Source organism: Pezoporus occidentalis, unplaced genomic scaffold (genome assembly GCF_034315485.1).
Source record: "Pezoporus occidentalis ecotype Australia unplaced genomic scaffold, CSIRO_AGI_Poc_V1 ctg4, whole genome shotgun sequence".
Classification (NCBI taxonomy): Eukaryota; Metazoa; Chordata; class Aves; order Psittaciformes; family Psittacidae; genus Pezoporus; species Pezoporus occidentalis.
This window is the reverse complement of record NW_026915724.1, coordinates 25,164,455-25,184,519: the sequence shown is the minus strand read 5'-3', so window position 1 is coordinate 25,184,519 and position 20,065 is coordinate 25,164,455. Positions and strand designations below refer to the sequence as shown.

Genomic DNA, 20,065 nt, shown 5'->3' with positions numbered 1-20,065 from the left:
TAGGTCCTGTCATTCAACAGACCTTGGAGTATAAACTGCTTAGCAGTAGAAGTGCATGGACCTTTATGTAGTTATCAATGACTGAAATTCATGCTGTAAACTTTCACAAGGAAGCAAATATCCCTTTGGGTATTTTAATTCATGCACCTTTTTTTATTTTAATATGAAAAATAAAAAGCCAAGTCATTACTATATTAATAATTACTGGATTTTTTTTTCCAATTTTATTTTCTAAAATTCAGTCAAAATCTGCCCCTAAAAAAGAGTTTCACCGCTGTTTACAATCCATAAAATATGAATATTCACAGATATTCAGAATATTCAGACTAGATCCCAGGAGAACCAAAAATAATAGTTCAATGAGAACACACATGTTCTGTGTTTCTCATGAGCACAAAACAATAATCATAGTGTTTTCTTTTAAGGATCAAATTTATTCTGTGAAATTGAAATGTGCAATAACAACACCTGCCATAAATAGGGCAATATTCAGGGAGAAACAAAAGTGCAAAGTCTCCCAGGGAATATGTGGGATCAACGTAGGTGAATCATTCACTAGTTTTCTGGGAGAAAGAATAGAGAATGAGATAATATATTTATTTTCTGAGTTCTTACAAAGTAGAAGGGAAAAGTACAAATATAAGACATACCTAGGATAAACAATACCAGGTAGTTTTAGTTGAGTCTAGGACTATTTGAAAAACATTAAGGGAGTTAAAGGCACTGAGGAATATGGTAAGAATATATCTTCCTTATGAAATTATGGACTTCTGGACCATACTTCTCAAGGGAAATAAAAATAAGTACACTTTTTAGAAATTATAGGCCTTTTGTCTGAGAAAAACCTCCATGTCATGACTTTCCACTTCCCAGTAAAATTAGGAGAAAGTATGCATTCTTAATAGTTTTTAAAATTAGGTGAGTTTTGCAAAATGTGTCAGTTATATCAGTAAAAAACCCAGATGTTTCATCAGTCCCTTAAACTAACAATTTTTATGCCTGAGTCTTTCTCTTCAGAGGTATGGTGAAGATAGAATCATAGAATGGTTAGGGTTGGAAAGGACCTTAAGATCATCTAGTTCCAACCCCCTGCCATGGGCAGGGACACCCTACGCTAAATCATATCACCCAAGGCCTCGTCCAACCTGGCCTTGAACACTTCCAGGGATGGAGCACTCACAACCTCTCTGGGCAACCCATTCCAGTGCCTCACCACCCTAACAGGAAAGAATTTCCTTATATGCAATCTAAACTCCCCGTTTAAGTTTTAACCTGTTACCCCTTGTCCTGTCACTACAGTCCCTAATGAAGAGTCCCTCTCCAGCATCCCTATAGGCCCCCTTCAGATACTGGAAGGCTGCTATGAGGTCTCCACGCAGCCTTCTCTTCTCCAGGCTGAACAGCCCCAACTTTCTCAGCCTGTCTTCATATGGGAGGTGCTCCAGTCCCCTGATCATCGTCGTGGCTCTCCTCTGGACTTGTTCCAACAGTTCCATGTCCTTTTTATGCTGAGGACACCAGAACTGTACACAATACTCCAAGTGAGGTCTCATGAGAGCATAGTAGAGCAGCAGGATCACCTCCTTTGACCTGCTGGTCACGCTCCTTTTAATGCAGCCCAGGATATGGTTGGCTTTCTGGGCTGCAAGCTCACACTGCCGACTCACGCTCATTTTCTCATCGACCAGCACCCCCAAGTCCTTCTCCACAGGGCTGCTCTGAATCTCTTCTCTGCCCAACCTGTAGTTGTGCCTAGGATTGCTCTGACCCAGGTGTACGACCTTGTATTTGTCATGGTTAAACTTCATGAGGTTAGCATCAGCCCACCTCACAAGCATGTCGAGGTCCCTCTAGATGGCATGGTTTGATTAATATTGCTTGTGCTGCTCATCAAAGCATCATTTTTACTGCCATAAGACGATTCTATTTCATCTTAAAGGCATTTACTATGTATAGCTGCCTATCTGCTAAAAATAAACATTAAAAATTATCAAGTCATACCTGACCAGCTTGAGCATTTTCACAGACAATTGTCTCATACTCCATGGCAAACTCAGGGGCATTGTCATTGATGTCAAGGATAGTTATGGCTACATAGCCTCTCCCAATCTGTGCTGGATTCTCTATGGAGAAAGAAGGCAATAAAACAATCAAGAAAATCTTCTTGCAAATTATTCTTTGGGTCAGCACATTTTCATTTGCATTCTTCTTTTGCATATATGTGTCAAATCAAATACAATGCCTCCTAGAAAGACAAAGAAAGTCTTGGTTTGATCTTCTGTACCTGGTGGAAACAATATTTATGTTTTCCAGCTTCCTCAATTAAACTAAGATTTTAGTCTCAGGGTTGAACTGAAAAATCTACAGCACTGAAACACATCATGTGGAAAGATAAAAGCAAGATGGTGTAAAACCATTGCCAAAGGGTATAGCTATCCCGAACAGTGCTCTGAATATTGGGAATAGCATGGTTATTATGGGTTAAATACATTGTTGTTGCAACTTCAATCAGTATATTAACAAGTTAAAACCAGAATTCCATCAGCTATGTGTAACAGAAAAAAAGAGAAAACTATACACCCAAGCAAATCCCAAAGTCACACAGAACTAAGTATTTCAACACTGTCATTAACACATTGAACACCTTAAATATTAACCACATTCTTAAACTGATGCACACCTTTAGCTAATATACAAATCTGTTCAGGGTTCAATGTCATAATTTAATCTTAAACAGTAAATAATTTTTGACTACGTATAAAGGACATCAGTGTGTGCTGTACTTAAATTTTCTAGATAACACCTCTGTTTTTGAGCAGAAAAAAAGATATTGTATTATTTTTTTACCACAAGTGGTAATATTAGTGATACAGCAGGGCAGAATGAAAAACTATACAAACCTTCATAAATGTATCTATCTTTTTACAGGGTATTACAACCACATTTTAGTAAGTATTTAGTAAGTATTTAAACCAGTGCATCCGAGCATAGATCACAAAATGGAATTTATTTTGTTGTTTTGGTTTTTTTTTCCCCACATCTGAAATACCAGAGAAGTAACAAATTCCACCAGCAACTTTTTCTTCTGCTGATTTAAGCTTATTGAAAGCCAAGCAGGCCATAAACATAAATTAAAGCGTTGTAGGGTATTACTTGTGCTCCTAGGGTATTACTTGTGCTCCTAGACTCTCACTTGTGTCACTTGGCTGCCTTGTTAGTTTTGTTATTACCCAGGAAAATTTTTGGTTCCCATGCTTTCCTCCTAGACCAAAATTCTCTCCTGAGAATACAAGATAAATTCGCACAGACACCAAATGTAAAAGTTAGCTTTCAGATTAAAAACTAAATTAACCTCAGCACAAGCAAGAAGTGAGGATTTTTAAAATAGCAGGCTAGAGAATGGATAACTCTTCCTATCACAGCCCAACAGAGTAATAATAAGGATGAAATCTGAAGAAACAATTTCTTTGAATATAAAGGCAAAAATAGATATTTTTTTTACAGAATGTATTCACAGCTAAGCAAGTTTAGGTTTAAACTTGCATTAATAGAATTCTCATTTTATGTTTTTCAGTGGTTTGATTCTTCAATACTTTTCATTTTACAAGAGAAAAGATACCAAGTACAATATATCTACAGTCTTACCTTAGGAAAGTGAAACCACACAAGCAGCCATATCCCTTTCTTTCATGCCTTTTAGGAATGCTGTTGTTGACCAACAGCAACCAACTCTGAGTGTCATCATTAAAATGGGTTAATTGGTCTCCTCTGTATTCTGTATCACTTTTCCTCTAATGATGCTTGGTCTGAGACTGTTGACTTAACATATCTCACCTTTTTTTGTTCTTATTTTTCAGAAGACTAAAGACTATGAAGGTGTGAGGAGAATTAAAGAGCAAATACTTTATCTGTTGTGTTTCTAATTTTTATCACAGTCTTTTACACTAAGAACTTATTTTTATTTGCCATGCTATTAACCTGTCATAATTTTTCTTAGAGTGCTGCTGATCACAGCTAAGCCTGAAGTTTTACACATAAACATCCAATAAAATATTTAAATTGTTACTTACGACTCTCCATGGCCAAAACCGTGATATTATGAACAGCATTAGTTTCCCTGTCCAAAGATTTGGCAGTTGTAATGACTCCACTGTTGGCATCAATATTGAAATACCTCTCCAGGTCTGTGTTTCGGTCTATCGAGTACCTATGTGAATAACGAAAGAAAACTTCTGATTTATGTTTAGGTACAACTTGTAAAAATGTAAAAATTAATAGTGAGAAAGGTTTTCCACTCTTTCACTATTTTGGGCATTGATCTACACACTTTCTCTGGGGTGTTGAGAGTATGCATAGGTGAGAGAATTACACAATGACCTGTGCAGTTATAGTGTCCTCTTTAACTGAGGTTATAGGTATTCCCCTCTCTTTTCTTTCTTCCTCTCTGCTGTAAGGCAAACTTTCATTTAGTCATGGAATAGCACCCTCCCGAGCCCCAGAAAAGGAGAAGGAGAGATGGAAGTTTGCTACATGGCTGTACCATCCTGGCATTACTCCTATGGGGGCTGTCAGTCTGTGTACAGTCCTAACTCGTGTGAACAGAAGAGGCCCTGAGTCAGCCAAAGTGGATGATAAAAAAGAGGAAGAAAGAGAGAAAACAGGAAAGAGAGAGATGATGCAGAGTAGGTCAAGAGATTATTTCTCATCACTGTCAGCTCTTGGTGATTTACTTTCATTAGACAAACACAGGCTTATGCCCTTACCTCTTTGGCTTAACATATCTTTTCCTCCAAATTTGCTTTAGGAAGGGGAAACGAGCTCCTTAGCAAACAGAAAATAGCATAGGGGAAAAGGTCAAAATTTCTGTGGGTGTTTTGCTTATAACCCTTTTGAGAGAAAGGGACAGTTGATCAGGCAGATTTAGATTTACAACTGGAATATTCTTGATATTTAATCTAATATTGGGTCAGATCCTCACACTCTCATTTAGATCAAGCATGTACTGCAGAACTCTTCCCTACACACAAGGTGAATTAAAATGTCTCAATCAGACCAAGTGAGATCATTGCAACTACTGTCATACTGACGATAGACTACTGACATAACTTTAACCAAATAATCTGAACAAGGTAGAAGGAAAGAATTATGGAAGATAGTTTCACAGAATCATAGAATCATAGAATGGTTAGGGTTGGAAATTACCATATGATCGTTTCAATTTCCCTGCCATTGTCAGGGACACCTCCCACTAGACAAGGTTGCTTAAAGCTGTACCCACCCTGGACCTGAACACTGTCAGGGATGGAACATTTATCACTTCTTTGGGCAACCTGTTCCAGTGCCTCACCACCATCACAGTAAAGAACTTTTTCCCTATACCTAATCTGAACTTCCCCTGGCTTAATTTGAACCCATTACCCCTTGTCATACCGCTACAGTCCCTGATGAAGAGTCCCTCTCCTGCATCTAGTCCCTCTCTGGCAGTTCAAAAATGGGACTCCCCAGATATAATGATCTTCTGACACTGTTTGTTTGTTCTCTGTTGTAATATATAAACTCCTATTTTGTTCTGTTACTGTGTTTTTATCTATCTCTCTTGGCTGCAAAATCTTAGAGCAGAGGCTTGCTACATAATTAGAACTGTTTTGCCATATTATGTCCCAAGAAGACAATGAAGAGAGAGAACAAAATAAAAATCCGCAACAATAGCAGCATCAGTTTTCATGTATTCAGGCTTTGCCCTGGGTTCAGCAGTAGCAGTCATTTTTCTCCTTCTTAGTAGCTGCTGCAGTGCTGTTTTTGACTTTCAGCCTGGGAACAATGCTGATAACACTGATGTTTTTAGTTGTTGCTAAGTAATGTTTACTCTGACCAAGAACTTTCTGAGTCTCATGCTCTGACAGGGAGGAGGGGAAGCTGGGAGGAAGCAGAGACAGGACACCTGACCCAAACCAGCCAAAGCGGTATTCCATACCACAGCGCGTCATGCACCCTATATAAACTGGGGGTAGTTACCCGGAAGGGTTAGATCACCGCTCAGGTAGGGCTGGGTATCAGTTGGCGGGTGGTGAGCAGTTGTATTCTCTTCTCTTGTTATTTTCCTTATCATTATTATTATTGGTGGTAGCAGTAGCGGTCTGTGTTATACCTTAGTTACTGGACTGTTCTTATCTCAACCCGTGGGAGTTACATTCTTTCAATTCTCATCCCCATCCCTCCAGGAGCAGGGGAAGATGAAGGGGGGGAGCGAGCAAGCGGCTGCATGGTTCTGAGTTACCAGCTGGGCTTAAACCACAACATAGATTTATTTTATTTTAACTGTAGTTTATTTTTGACTTTATTTCATGCTAGCACTATTGTCTATCTAGTCAGCAGTGCTCTTTAGCTGTTTTGTCCATGGCAAGTTTCCCATGAGACCTCTGCTATATAGTCAGTCATGGCAGGCCCTGTAGCTGGGATTCAGTCTCCTGACAGCCCTCAGATTTCCTAACCATTAACATTATAACTATGCAATTTGAAGAACCAAAGACCTTTCTTTAAAAAATAGTAAGAAAGAGCAAGAGACTAAAGAATAAAAGAAAGGCGAGAAAGATAGGAAAAAAAAAAATCAATAAATAATAAAAAAAGGCAGAAAAGAGGAAGAGAGAGAGGGAGTGAGGGAGGCAAGAAAAAAGGCAGGGAGAGAGACAGGCAGGACAGAGGGAGGCAGAAAGAAAGGATGAAAGGATGAGAGGAAAAGAGGCAGGGAGGGAGGGAGAGAGGGGGGAAGGAAGGAAGGAAGGAGGGAGGGAGGGAAGGAAGGAATGAAGGAAGGAAGGGAAACAAACAAGTTATGCAAGTTAGATTATAGATTCTTATGAAACAAGAAAAAAAATTTTATACACAGGAAGCAAGCAGTTTCCTTTAATTTATTTATAAGTATTGTATCCATATTCAAATTCAAAATATATATATATTTTAAATACTTTTAATCCTTTAATTCCTTGCAGCCATTAAGACTTAAAAATCTTTGAGCTGCAGGAGTTTTAAATCCTTTATTTACGCTAGCTCGAACATAGATAATTCTTTGGTCCTCACATGATAACCTCTTATTTTCAAAATATTTATTGCTTCCCCCTCCTCCCACCCAGTATTGGCAAGGTTTTAATTGTTTCTGATCTTGTAACTTTGACATTTTTTGAATTGTATCAAATCTAATTTTAATCAATATAATCCAGTGTTTGGAATTTGGAATACTTATTTATAGATTAACAATTTAAACTTCTTAAATAGATCATGAAAAGTATTATGCATTAATCCTCCTTAACACATTCTAATTTTAGGTGAATCGGGCTCTGATGTATATCATAGCAGATGCAGGACAGCTTTATATCATATGAGCTGGCAGTACCATTGACAAGGTACATTGCAGGTTCACAAGTGTATAGATAAACTTGCACTATTTTTTTTTCTTCCTTCTCAAATTCCATATGACTTTGGAGCAGAAGAATTCTCCAGGATGTTAGTTAAGCTGGTGATATACCTAGTTTTCATGTTGGAATTCTAAAAGTAATCTGATCAAATCAAAGTCATGCTTATGTCTGCATAGGATTCAAAGAAATTCTGAGTATGGACTGCATTTATGGAACTGCATTTAATCCCACCCTACATGATTCCTCTAAACCAGATATTGTACAACAGATGCTAACATCAGCACCAGAAAACACTGCCACAGGAAAGAAAAATCTCAGCAAAGATAAATTTCACGAGTAAATACATGCCAACCATCCATCTAGGACTTGTTTATGCATTATAGGAATCAGTTATTTTGAATATGTTGCAAATATATAATGAAAGAGAGAGAGATAATACTTATGTCACCTCTAAGGGTGAAAGAGTGCTTTATTTTTTCAATTTGAGATGGCTGCTTTAGAAATTACAGAGATACACTACAGTTCCAATATCATCCTCAATGCATGAAAGTAAAAATCCAGCATCACAAAAAAGGTGATATCTAAATAAGGCTTGTACCTGTTTTCTACGTATGCCTTAAATGAACAATAATAATGAATGAAACTTGGTACTAACTTCCAATTGTGAATGTGTTCCTTCTCATACAGGTTATTAAGTTCTCAAAATTCCTGAGTCAGAAGTATTACCCTTTAGATCCTCTGCATGTTCCTTTGACAATTATTATCACTATTCTCCATAAGAAAAGCTCTAAGTAACTCTATTGGTTTAACTCAAGTGGTGAGTCTTTGTTCCTGATCTTTGACCTTAGATGCAGACAAACATGAGACTGATAATTTGTGTTTTCTTATGGTTTCTCTCACAATAAGAGTTTTTTCTAATGTTTTACTGTGGGACCTTGTCTCTGGTTTACCATGGAGGACTCTATGTGCAATTATATTACACACACACATACACACACATATATGGCGGCTTTGTTTGTTTGGGGTTTTTTGTCTATGTTGATTTAAGAGAACATAATTGTTATAAATAATAAAAGACTCTGTAAATTTACAGAGAAATAGATATGAGTAACATGTTGAGGATTTTTCATTTGTAATCCTGAAACTATATCTTCACTTCTTTGTTTTATAGAGATTAAAATATATTCTTTTCTCAGAGATTGTGTAGTTCAAGCATACAAAAGTAAAAATAAACTCTTAGAACATCTCAATCGTCTTTTGCGAGGGAAAAAAAAAAAAATTGTTTTCATTGTAATTAAAGACTTTCTCACATCAAAATGAATGACTTCAATGGTTAAATGAATAAATAGTTAAGACATAATTACCTGACAGGGCTATTTGAGGCATCTGGATCATGGGCCGCTACAGTTCCAATGATAGTGCCCACCTTTGCGGCTTCAGACACCACCATGGAGTACAAACGTGAAGTAAACACAGGCGGCTCATCAACATCTTCTACAATAATCTTCACTGTTGTCATATCACTGAAGGGTCCCAGACTCAGGAAGCGAGGGTCAATATGCATATTTGCTGCTTCTATCCTCAGCGTATAGCTTGTTTTAGCTTCAAAATCCAGCTCCTGTACAGGTGAAGTTATTTGGAAATTTTATTATCCTGTGATGTTGACATAAAACTTTCACTTAAAGCTATAAATAAATACAAAATGAACATTGCCACTTGCATCCAACCTCCTCTTTTGATTGGCAGAGCATAGCTGATGGCTCAGTTTTTAGCTTTGTCAAAACACTATTTGCAGTGTCTTGCTAGTGAGTACTACCCAATGACTTTAATGATAAAAGTATTTCTACCATGTGAATGAAATGGCAAAACTTTCTGTGAGGACCACATTCTCCCCCAGTAGTTCATAACTGTGAATCAATACTTCTTTTTGTCTTATTCACATTTTATCTAAGGTAATGTCATATACCTTATACTATACTACCCAAACATAACAACTCTATAAAATTCACTAGTGAAAACACCTCATTCAGAAATTTGTGGGTGGGTTGTTCTTTTTGTCGGGGGCTTTTTTTGCACAGCATTGGGATTGACTTTAATCTCTGTATGAATTTGTGAAGAAAATGCGGCAGTCAGTTAAACTGCATTGTTTGTATGAGAATATTTTGTACTGAGATGCAGCCTTGAGATTGCTTTTGTTTATTTTTCTTATTAATTAAAATGCACATTGTTTTTCTTTCACCTTCATTCTGCTTTAATTTTCTTTGATAAGTACAGGGTTTCTTTACATAAATACTGAATTGGAATTAAAAATTACCACCCACAACTAATGGTATATTTGTTGTCTGGAGAAGAGTCCCATAAAGAAAATTATTTTGGAGGCAAAAAAGTATCTTACTTTGCAGGCAGTTATCAAATGAAAGCCTCACATTAATGTTAGCACCATTTTCCTTATATCTATAGTCTTAGTTTGTCCACTCACACCAAATGCCCAGCTATTCTTTTGAAATTCCAAGTTTAATGATTAAGTACAACAACAAAACACCCAAGCATTTCTAAAAAACTGCAGTCTGGTTACTCAACTATTTCTTAAAAACTAGAATTCCAAGTGCATAAAACAGATTAAAAAAGGTTTTCCACAGTTCTGATTCTGAATGCATCATAGGGATCTAAAATGTGTTTGCAAAATAATCTGACATCATCTGCAAAATGTCACTGTATTCACTCAGAGGAGCAGCAGAGGTGAAACACACATCTGTTGACCTACAAGTGCAAGGCTCTAAGTTCTTCATTGAGTTTCAGTAGCATAAATCCCAAATGAGTAACTTAAAGTAAGCAATTATGCTGGTGTTACAGTACTGTTGCAAAAAGTCTAGATTTAAAAATGAAAAATGTATTCCAACACATCACAAAGGCACTGAAATTTTATAACCTCTGTGTAGCAACAAAAGGTTTCTCCAAATGGGAATACATGTGATTCTCATGTTATGCAAACTCTTGGATTGAATCAGAGCTGTAGTACGTATAGTTATCCAAACACAGATATGCCATAAAAGAAAGGTTTTCTGGATACTGGTCACTATACTGGATACAACTGGTCAGTATTTATTACTAAAGCATAGCTGGAATATTTTTTTTTAATTTAATCTTGGTTTTATACCTAAAATACAATATTTGTGCTAGGAAACTAACCTCAAAGGCATAATGCAAATGTAATGTGGCGACAGGATAATGAAAAGTGCCTCAGAAACTATATTGTATGATGGTAATACTTAAGAAACTGATATGACCAGATGAGAAGCAAGGTTAAGGAGAAGACAATCAAGCACACATTTCTAGTAAAAGCATCATATTAACTGAAGAACTTATAACCTGAAGAATGTCAAAGACAAAAGACTGAGATTTGTTGTTCTAAAAAAACCCCAACCAAACAACCAAAACCCAAGCTTCTAGTGAACTATATTTTCAATCAGACAGTACAAACATATGTAGTGGAAAAGGGGAGGTTAATTCATTTGCATTAATCAGTGACATCTGTTGAAATTGAATGACTGAGATTACAGCAATCAAATACATTAAAATATCAGCCTAGGGAAGAGAAGGCTCTGGGGAGACCTTGTAACAGTCTTCCAATACCTAAAAGGGGCCCACAAGTAACCTGGAGAGGCAATTCTTACAAAAGCATGTAGGGCCCTTGTAAATACAAGGGGGAATAGCTGTAAATTGGAAGAGATTTAGAGATTAGATTAAACATTCAGAAGAATATTAGTTAGGAAGAAATTCTTTACTATGAGGGTGGAGCAGGTTGCCCAGAAAAGCTGTGGATGCCCCATCACTGGCTGTGTTCAAAGTCAGGTTTGATGGGCTTTTTGGTCTAGTGGAAGATGTCCCTGCCCGTGGCAGGGGGGTTGGAAGCAGATGATCTTTAAGGTCCCTTCCAACCCAAACCATTCTATGATTCTATAATATATATTATGAGACTGAAGACAAGATATCCTCTTAAGATACGCTAATTACAACACCATAGTCATCTTAAGAAAAGATATTATAATAATTCTGATTTAATAAAGAAAGTGTGTAGAGCATGGTCTATGTAATTGGACAAATTACATAAATTTTAATTTTAATAGACTAAAGACTATAATAACAAAATATTATTTAAATTAATTTTTAAAATATCCCCATGTTTATTGATTAAAGACTAAATTAGACCTCTAATTTTTTAAATCATAAAAATATGCCTTCCATGTGAATATTTATCACAAGGGCTGACACACACTTTTAAAGTATCGAATTTCATTCTTGGAGAAATAATTCATTCTTTATTTGACTGAATTACAGGAGTGTTAGACTAGCAGAGGATACACAAAGCTCACTTTCATTAGAAAGGTATTTCCTCATTGAGAAGGATGAAAAAGTAATGATATAGATGCATATTCTGAGCAGGCTTGCTTACTAAGTGTTGCTTTTACCTTCTCTAACTTAGCCATGTACATCTGAGAAAATCACCACATAGTGCTTACTATGAGTATAGCAAAATTCTTGTAGAGAAGAAATCAGATGCCTACTTTTAAATGCCTGTTTTTCACCAGTCACTGGTAAGGAAGTCTCAATAACTGGAAGAAATAAATATCTGCTTTCAGTGACATGAATCCTGCCTTAGGATTACTTTAGATACCTGCTGGTATCCAGTGCTATTGATAGTTTCCAAAAGCTATAAGGTTCTTTTAAAATTAAAAATAAATAAATAAAAAAAATCTATTACATCAACATATACAGTGGAAAAGAGCTGGCGTCTAAAAGAGGGAAGTATGGATTGTCAGAAGGTTTTTAAGACATTAAATGTAGTGTGTTATACAGATGCAATATTATTGTTTTATTTTAGATCTTTGTAACAGAGTTTATCTACTGTGGGTTGTGACAATCTCTAAAAATTCTGCAATCATCCTCAGTCTGGTCCTATAAGGTACATCCTCAGAACCAGTGGTGAATACACAGGCACCAGGCTTTGACGCATAATATAATCTTGAAAATTAAACAAAACCTCTAAAATATAATTAGCATGCAAGAGTTCTTGACCTCGTGGAAATGTGTTAACAATTCAATGATATTATAATGAAGATACTACATATTACGGATATTAAAGAAAGACTGAAAAAATGAACTGAGAAGATTTCCTCTTTTTTTGTTTCTTCTTATCTAATTATCACGAATGTCTGTTATATAGAGAGTATTATTTAACTGGCCTTTAGATCATATCTTCATTATTTCTTGCTAGAACAAAAGGACAAGATTCCAATAATGGATACCAAGTCAACAGACTACTACAAATCACTGTGTTGAAGGTTAAATGGACAATGTATGCTTCAGTCCTTCAGTACAGTGAATAGAGCTTGACAGCTTCATTAATATCTGTGCATTAATGTTATCCGATTAGATTCTGTGCAGGATCCATTCATCTTTCTCTCATACGGAGGTTTGTGAGGTCTTTTTTTGGTTTTGGTTTGTTTTGGGTTTTGCTTTTTTTTCCTTTTAAAGGGTAAGAATTTTATCCTGTCTGAAGGAAAATAAGTCATCTATACTACAGGAGCTGGATATGAATCTAGTGTTCACAGGAAGCCTATCTTTTTGTAATGTTTATCTTTTATTTTATGGTGACTTCATGATAATGCACTTTTCAGAGGTGAAAATCCCATTTTTAAGTCCATCTTAGGTTTTACATTGAAAACTGCAGTACATCAAACAAATGCACATTATCCCTCAAAGGAACCATGGACACCTCAAGCTCTTACATTGTGAACTTCAGTAAAGAATTAAAAGAAAAAATTCTAACTGAAAAAAAAAAAGTGAAATGTTAACTGTAATAGAAGGATAGCTTTTTCACTTAAAAGCTTTTGCATAAGCCTCCCATTTTTATAAAATTGTTAATATTACTCTTGGAATGAATCCAGGTTTTAGAACAATCTCTTAGCAGTCAGTTTCTATGACAAAGTACTTTGCAACACTATTTTCACATCTTGTCCTCTAACATTCAAGTTGGCTGTTGATATTGGCGGTAGGTCTGTGCATTGAGGGGGAAAAAAAATTAAGCCAAATTGAGCAAGAACTGTACCAGGGAAAAATCTTCTTAATGTTTGCCCCTAGCTCTAGTAAGACATGACAACCCTCTCTCTATAGTCTTCAGGCTTCTTGTTTTTTGCACTTAAGTCTACTGCAATCTCTCCATAGACTTCCAAATGGTTCGAATCAGATCTCATAACATTCCAAAAAGTCATATATGATACATCCAATAAAAATAGATTTCACAGCCTTTTTTATTATTAAATCAGCATTACTACTTTAAGCACCAAGTATTTGATAAAGTTGTAGGTGGATACAGATCATCTATCAGGTTTTTATCTTCAGATTTTTTTCTACTAAACTATTATTATTACTGAAGTCTAACTATAGCCTGCAACTTTGTGAATAAAGTGAGGTCTGTACTTATACAAGGCGTATTTCTGTACATTATTTTTAGGAATTGTGCTATAAACTACAAACAATATGGTCTTGTATGTGCATTTTGCTTAGAGTGTGAAGCCAGGATTTCATTCATGTTTATTACAATTAGGTTTCCGTGAACAGTCCACATGAGTTCACTTTGAAATTGCACAAACTTAGGTTTGCATAGACACTTCAGAATTTGTTGTATTAAATAACTGAACCAACATTCGTTTCCACAAACATTTCTACAGTTTGAAGGCTGACACCACAAAGACAAATCCAACACATTTTTAAAAACTTTAATATATTCAGAAAAATTACATTTTTCTTCCAAAAACTCTCACCACTGTGAAGTGTACCTATGCAAATTGTGGGAGCCCGTACTAACAGAGCATTGATATCAGAATGTACTTTACAAATGAAACCACAGGAAGGAATTGATCCTACTCTACAGATGGAGAACTGAGTCACAGTGTGAATCAGGATAAAACTTTCAAATACTTCTAAGAAATATAAATACCCAATTCCTTTTCAAAAGTACAAAATATTCTTTTTCTTTTTTTTCTGGAAAGATCACCTAAGATGGTTGTTTTCCTAAATCCTGCTTAAAAGTAACTTACATATCTAATTTAGCTTTACTTAGGAATTCACTACAGAGAGTGTGACTATAGGGTGGAGAATAGCCAAACTCTAACTCTATTTGCAACATCAGAACTCTAGCACAAAGTTTGAGTAGGTGGTATCTCTAGACTGCTCTGTAGAGGATAAAAATAAAGGAAGAGCTTTTTTTCTATTTCACTTGACAAGCGAGAACTTCTCTCTTACATAGTATTATTACTATTATTATTACTAACTAAGAGAGAAAGTTGGAAAAGAAAAAAAAAAGGAAGGTTTTCACAGTGACTTAAACTACTAGGCAACAAATTGTGTGAACATAGCAGGTTACAGGAAAAGATCCTCACCCATTTTCCCACCACTGACCCACCCATCCTGTAAGATGAAAATACTGCTCTGAACTGCACTTATGGATCCCATTCACTTGCTTATATCAGTTGCTGGAAAAGATTGTCTTTTAGCATTTTTCATCTCTTTTGCAGGTTGGAAACAGAGCACGGCATCCTAAAAACAACTTAAGCAGTTTTATATACCATCCTAGATACATGTTGGACAAATTTTTTTTGCATTTGAATTTAGCTAAGGTATTGATGAAGATGGTAGACTTTATGTTTTAGTGCAAATAACCAAGTAAACAGTTAAATACTGAGTTTTACTAGCTCCCTTCATATGATTAAATTCTAGCTTCATTGATCTCACAAAAAAAACAGTTCTACCCAGATTTAACCTCCTGTTATTATTTAAGCCATAAATTCGTAAACAAAATTTAGTCCTTGTCCAAAGAAAATTTTGAAAAATATGGGGGGGGGGGGGTAGTGGGCTACTTAAGAAACTTGCTGGAATACATGAATTTCACATCTAATTAAACTTTTATTCAAATATCTTAACCAGCACAAAAGCAAATAAGTTGTCACGAGTGTGAGAAAACACATAGCAGCAAATATTGTATAATGGGACATACACGATCCTTAGTTGTGGGCATAACGTAGTACAATCCTACTGTTTTCTCTTTGGAGGGATAAAGACCAGGCAGGTGGATGAAAACACAGAGAAAGTATTCCTTATCTGATACTGTATTGTCAAGAGAGTTATTATGAGTACTATTGTCAAAATGTTACCTTGAACTGAGGCTTAGTCTAATAGCTAGCATATACTAACATTGGTTGCTAGGCATATTTGGGCACATGTAATCCTCAGTCCTTCCAGGGCTATAAAACGATGAGAACTACTACTACTATTTGAAAAATAGCACTGTTCTCAAAACGTTCAGTGAAAAATCCAACCTGAATAAACCATATAAACCAAAGACATATCTGGATTTAGCAATGCAGAAGAGATACACATAAGGGAAGAATACACTCTGTATTTTGATGAAAATCACTGTTAGAGTAAATCCATTATTTTTTTCTGCTGACTTTTGATGTTTTGAAATCTCTGTGTCATTGGGTGCAGAGAATAAATGTGTTCAAATGTGCGCAGAAAAAAACCCAAGCCAAATAAAAAATTAAACACACCCATATCTCATTCACTGATTTCCCACCTTTCAAAACAATATATGAATTACTCAAGTCTATTATACATAAGTAATCCTGGGAAATACCCAAACCCACAATAATTTTCTAGTATCAAGATTCTTTGTATCTCTCTATTTTTACAAAAGTTTGTTTCCCTGAATTTATATAGATAAATAATTTATTTGCAATTTTTGCTGATCCCTAGCATTTTCTTTCATATTCCATGTACCTGGAACATACAAAAGTCCTGCTTTGCTCATTGAATACTTACATATCACTTCTCTAAAATTTTTTTACAGAATTTTTCTTTTTTTACTCGATGCGCCTTACGTGTTAAAAAAAAAAGGAATATCTTAGTTTCTAGTGAGGAAGCCAGCTTTTCAAGTTATCTCAAAATGGTTATCTTTCTAAAAACAGTACGTAAAATCCTTAGTTTCTGTGTAGGACTACAATAACCAAGTGATACACTTTCTCCACAACATCCAGCACAAAACTGAATGGAGCAGTGCCTTCATCTTCTCAGAGTACTGGCAGCGATGTTCAAGCCTAGCATGTTCATTTCTATGTACGGCTGCAGCAAAAGTGTGCAAAGTTAAAGCATGCATCTGCTTTCAGAACCAAAGTGTGCACTTTCAGAAGGTTTTGCTTTGGAATTTTACTGCTTAATGTGTACTCAGACATGTCACCTGAACATATATATACACAGGAATTACAAAATTTGGGCATACATTTCAAGTCTGAGCTGTTTCTCAATACTTCAGCTGATTTCAGGGTCATGAAAAGGAGGGTGTTAACTGCAGTCAGAGGTGTAGAGAACATCATATGCCGGATAGTAAAATGTTTAGACAGATTCGAGGCTACAGATCTAATTATTTCCCTGATTATTTACTAACAAGCACATATCATCATGCAGGGATAACCATTGCCCAACTCTGCATGGATTGAGTGCATCCTCAGCAAGTTTGCCGATGACACCAAGCCCTGTGGTTCTCTTGATAACCTGGAGGGAAGGAATGTCATCCAGAGGGACCTTGACATGCTTGTAAGGTGGGCTGATGCCATCCTTATGAAGTTTAACCATGGCAACAGTAAGGTCCTACACCTGGGTTGGAGCAATCCTAGGCACAGCTACAGGTTGGGCAGAGAAGAGATTCAGAGCAGCCCTGAGGAGAAGGACTTGGGGGTGTTGGTCGATGAGAAAATGAACATGAGCCGGCTTCAGTGTGCGCTTGCAGCCCAGAGAGCCAACCATATCCTGGGCTGCATCAAAAGGAGAGTGACCAACACATCAAAGGAGGTGATCCTACCCCTCTACTCTGCTTTCACGTGGTGTATTGTGTGCAGTTCTGGTGACCTTAACATAAAAAGACATGGAACTGTCAGAACAAGTCCAGAGGAGGGCCACGAGGATGATCAGGGGACTGGAGCACCTCCCGTATGAAGACAGGCTGAGGAAGTTGGGTCTGTTCAGCCTGGAGAAGAGAAGGCTGCATGGAGACCTCATAGCAGCCTTCCAGTATCTGAGAGGGGGGGGGGGGTATAAGGATGCTGGGGATGGATTGTTTATTAGGGACTGTACTGATAGAACAAGAGGTAATGGGTTAAAACTTAAACAGGGGAAGTTTAGATTGGATATAAGGAGGAAATTCTTTCCTGTTAGGGTGGTGAGGCACTGGAATGGGTTGCCCAGGGAGGTTGTGAATGCTCCATCCCTGGCAGTGCTCAAGGCCAGGTTGGACAAAACTGGGTGGCATGTTTTAGTGTGAGGTGTTCCTGCCTGTGGCAGGGGGGTTGGAAGTAGATGATCTTAAGGTCCTTTCCAACCCTAACTATTCTATGATTCAATATGTAATTTTAACATTAGCAATATGTGCCTTCTGAATAGAACTGTATCAATGAAAGAAATATATTTTTTTGTTTGTTTTAATTATGTTTGGGTTCTATTTTGCATTTGGAGCTTGCATATTTTACTGTAAGATATATTTTCACATTTTCTCTTTGTTACCAGAACAAATGAGACAAAAATTTTGTTTCCCATCCTAACTTGTTTGTGCAGGAGCTTTAAAAAAACAAACAAACAAACAAGAAAGAAATACAGCTATTGACAAAAAGACACACAATAATTTTCAGTGTAAATCATTAAAAAGCTCAAAAATCACAAACTCACAGAAATGCAGATGAAATATGCCAATGAAAACTTTTACAGCAGATAAGGCTTTTAGAAAGAAAGGCTTGTACTCTTATTGCCTGCTCTTATATTATACAAATATAGATCAAATCCGTGAGGAAAATCAGACTTACCTTCTGAATTGTTATGATTCCCTCCTGAGTGTCTTTGTCAACAGAAATTCTAAATACTCCCAAGCCATCACCATCCACAATCTTATACTCCATTTCAGCATTAGGTCCCACATCTGCATCTGCAGCTTTTATTCTGGCCACCACAGAAGCCACTGGCAAAGACTCTGGGACATTATACTGATATGATCCTGTGGAATAAAAAAAAAAAAAAAATTAATGAATTTAGAGCATTCTGTGACTATAGGCTAAAAAATTAAAGAAAACCTCAAAACACCAAAAAAAAGCCTTGTTAAAATTTACCTTCTTTTAAAACACTTAAATATTTACTTGTACTACCAGAATATATTCTTCAGTTTAAAATAGAATTGCTCTTTTTTTTTGCTAGGTTTTCCTTATGATGGACTCTAATTACTATGGCCAGAATTTCTTCCTATGATGAGAAAAGTACAAGGCAAAGTTACAGAAACATAATTCAAAACTTAAGTAAGTGCAAATCATGAGGTGAATGCCTGCTACAGAGTTCCAACGCAGAAAATGTTTTACTTTCTTTCCATAAAAGGGGAAACAAAGCAAGTAAGTAAAATAATAACAGCAGAAACTCTTATTAGTTCATAGCTGTGCATCTTGATTAGGCAGTTTGCAATATGAATGTGACCAGAAATAGTTATATATCAATTTCTTTAACAGTAAGTACATCACCTGCATTCTTGATAATTACAGCTTTTCATTTAAGTAGAAAATTATATATATGCTATCAGAAGGGTATATGAGTGCAATCTGTAGCCAATAACACCCTCACCTTCAAAAATAATTTCAGTTAGTCTACTATTTCCATCAGTTTGTGGCTTGAAATAATCTGTTACATACAGATCTATTTTTTTATATCAATGGAGGTGAGGCTGGGGAGGACATGAATATATTATTCACATTATTTTAATTCTACTTAGCAAGACCTTTTTTTATTTAAGAAGAAAGCACCCCAATGATCTTAATAAACTGAGCTCTTTGGTTTTGAACATATAACCATGCTTGTTTCTTTGTTTAGGATGAGAATTACCCTGGTCAAAGAGAGTAAATGGAAGGAAGATAACTTTCTGGCTCTTCTGCAATTAACATCTTGGGAAACACCCTAATGGTAAATCCTATTAAAATGCCAAAGGAACATGAAGAATTAAGAGCCAAGTTAAGAATTATGCATTCTGAGGTCTAAGTGTTAAGAGCTACATATCTATTGAGGTGTATCCTTCTTTTGTCTTTATTTGTAGAGAGGAAGTAAAATACACTAATAAATATACCTGCTGTACATCATTTCATTTTAAATGATCTGAAATGCAGTAGGTAAGGAAAAAAGATTCTTCCAGTGTAGTAGCAGTAATGATGATAATGATAATGATAATGATAATGATAATAATAATAATAATAACAACAATAATAATAATATTTCTTGCTGTCAGTGATCCACAAAGTACTTGCACATGGAAGCTGAGAACTCTTTTTTTTAGAACTAGCATGATGTAAAGAAAATAACGTTTACAAATAATATTACAAGTCATATTTTTACAAAGCAACCTACGTCTTGGAAAGCGAGGTGGGTTGTCGTTAACATCAGTCAGAGTGACAGTTACAGATGTAGTCCCTGATAATCCACCATTTTGCCCAACCATGTCCTTTGCTTGAATAACTAGTAGGTATTGGTCCTTGGCTTCTCTATCCATATTTGGAAGGGCAGTCTTGATAACGCCT

The 20,065-nt window shown here is 36.1% G+C and overlaps 1 protein-coding gene across 2 annotated transcripts in view; it reads right to left on the bottom strand.

Moving 5' to 3' along the window:
* The window catches only part of LOC134171096 (cadherin-7), an 80,859-nt gene that overhangs the window by 10,890 nt on the left and 49,904 nt on the right, over positions 1-20,065 (bottom strand). For both annotated transcript variants that reach the window (XM_062633083.1, XM_062633082.1), the window contains 5 exons: positions 19,896-20,063; positions 18,323-18,510; positions 8,777-9,030; positions 4,071-4,207; positions 2,002-2,123 (listed from right to left, as the gene is read on the bottom strand). In XM_062633083.1, the coding sequence (XP_062489067.1) occupies positions 2,002-2,123; positions 4,071-4,207; positions 8,777-9,030; positions 18,323-18,510; positions 19,896-20,063 (869 nt within the window). The remainder of the gene's footprint in view (positions 1-2,001; positions 2,124-4,070; positions 4,208-8,776; positions 9,031-18,322; positions 18,511-19,895; positions 20,064-20,065) is intronic.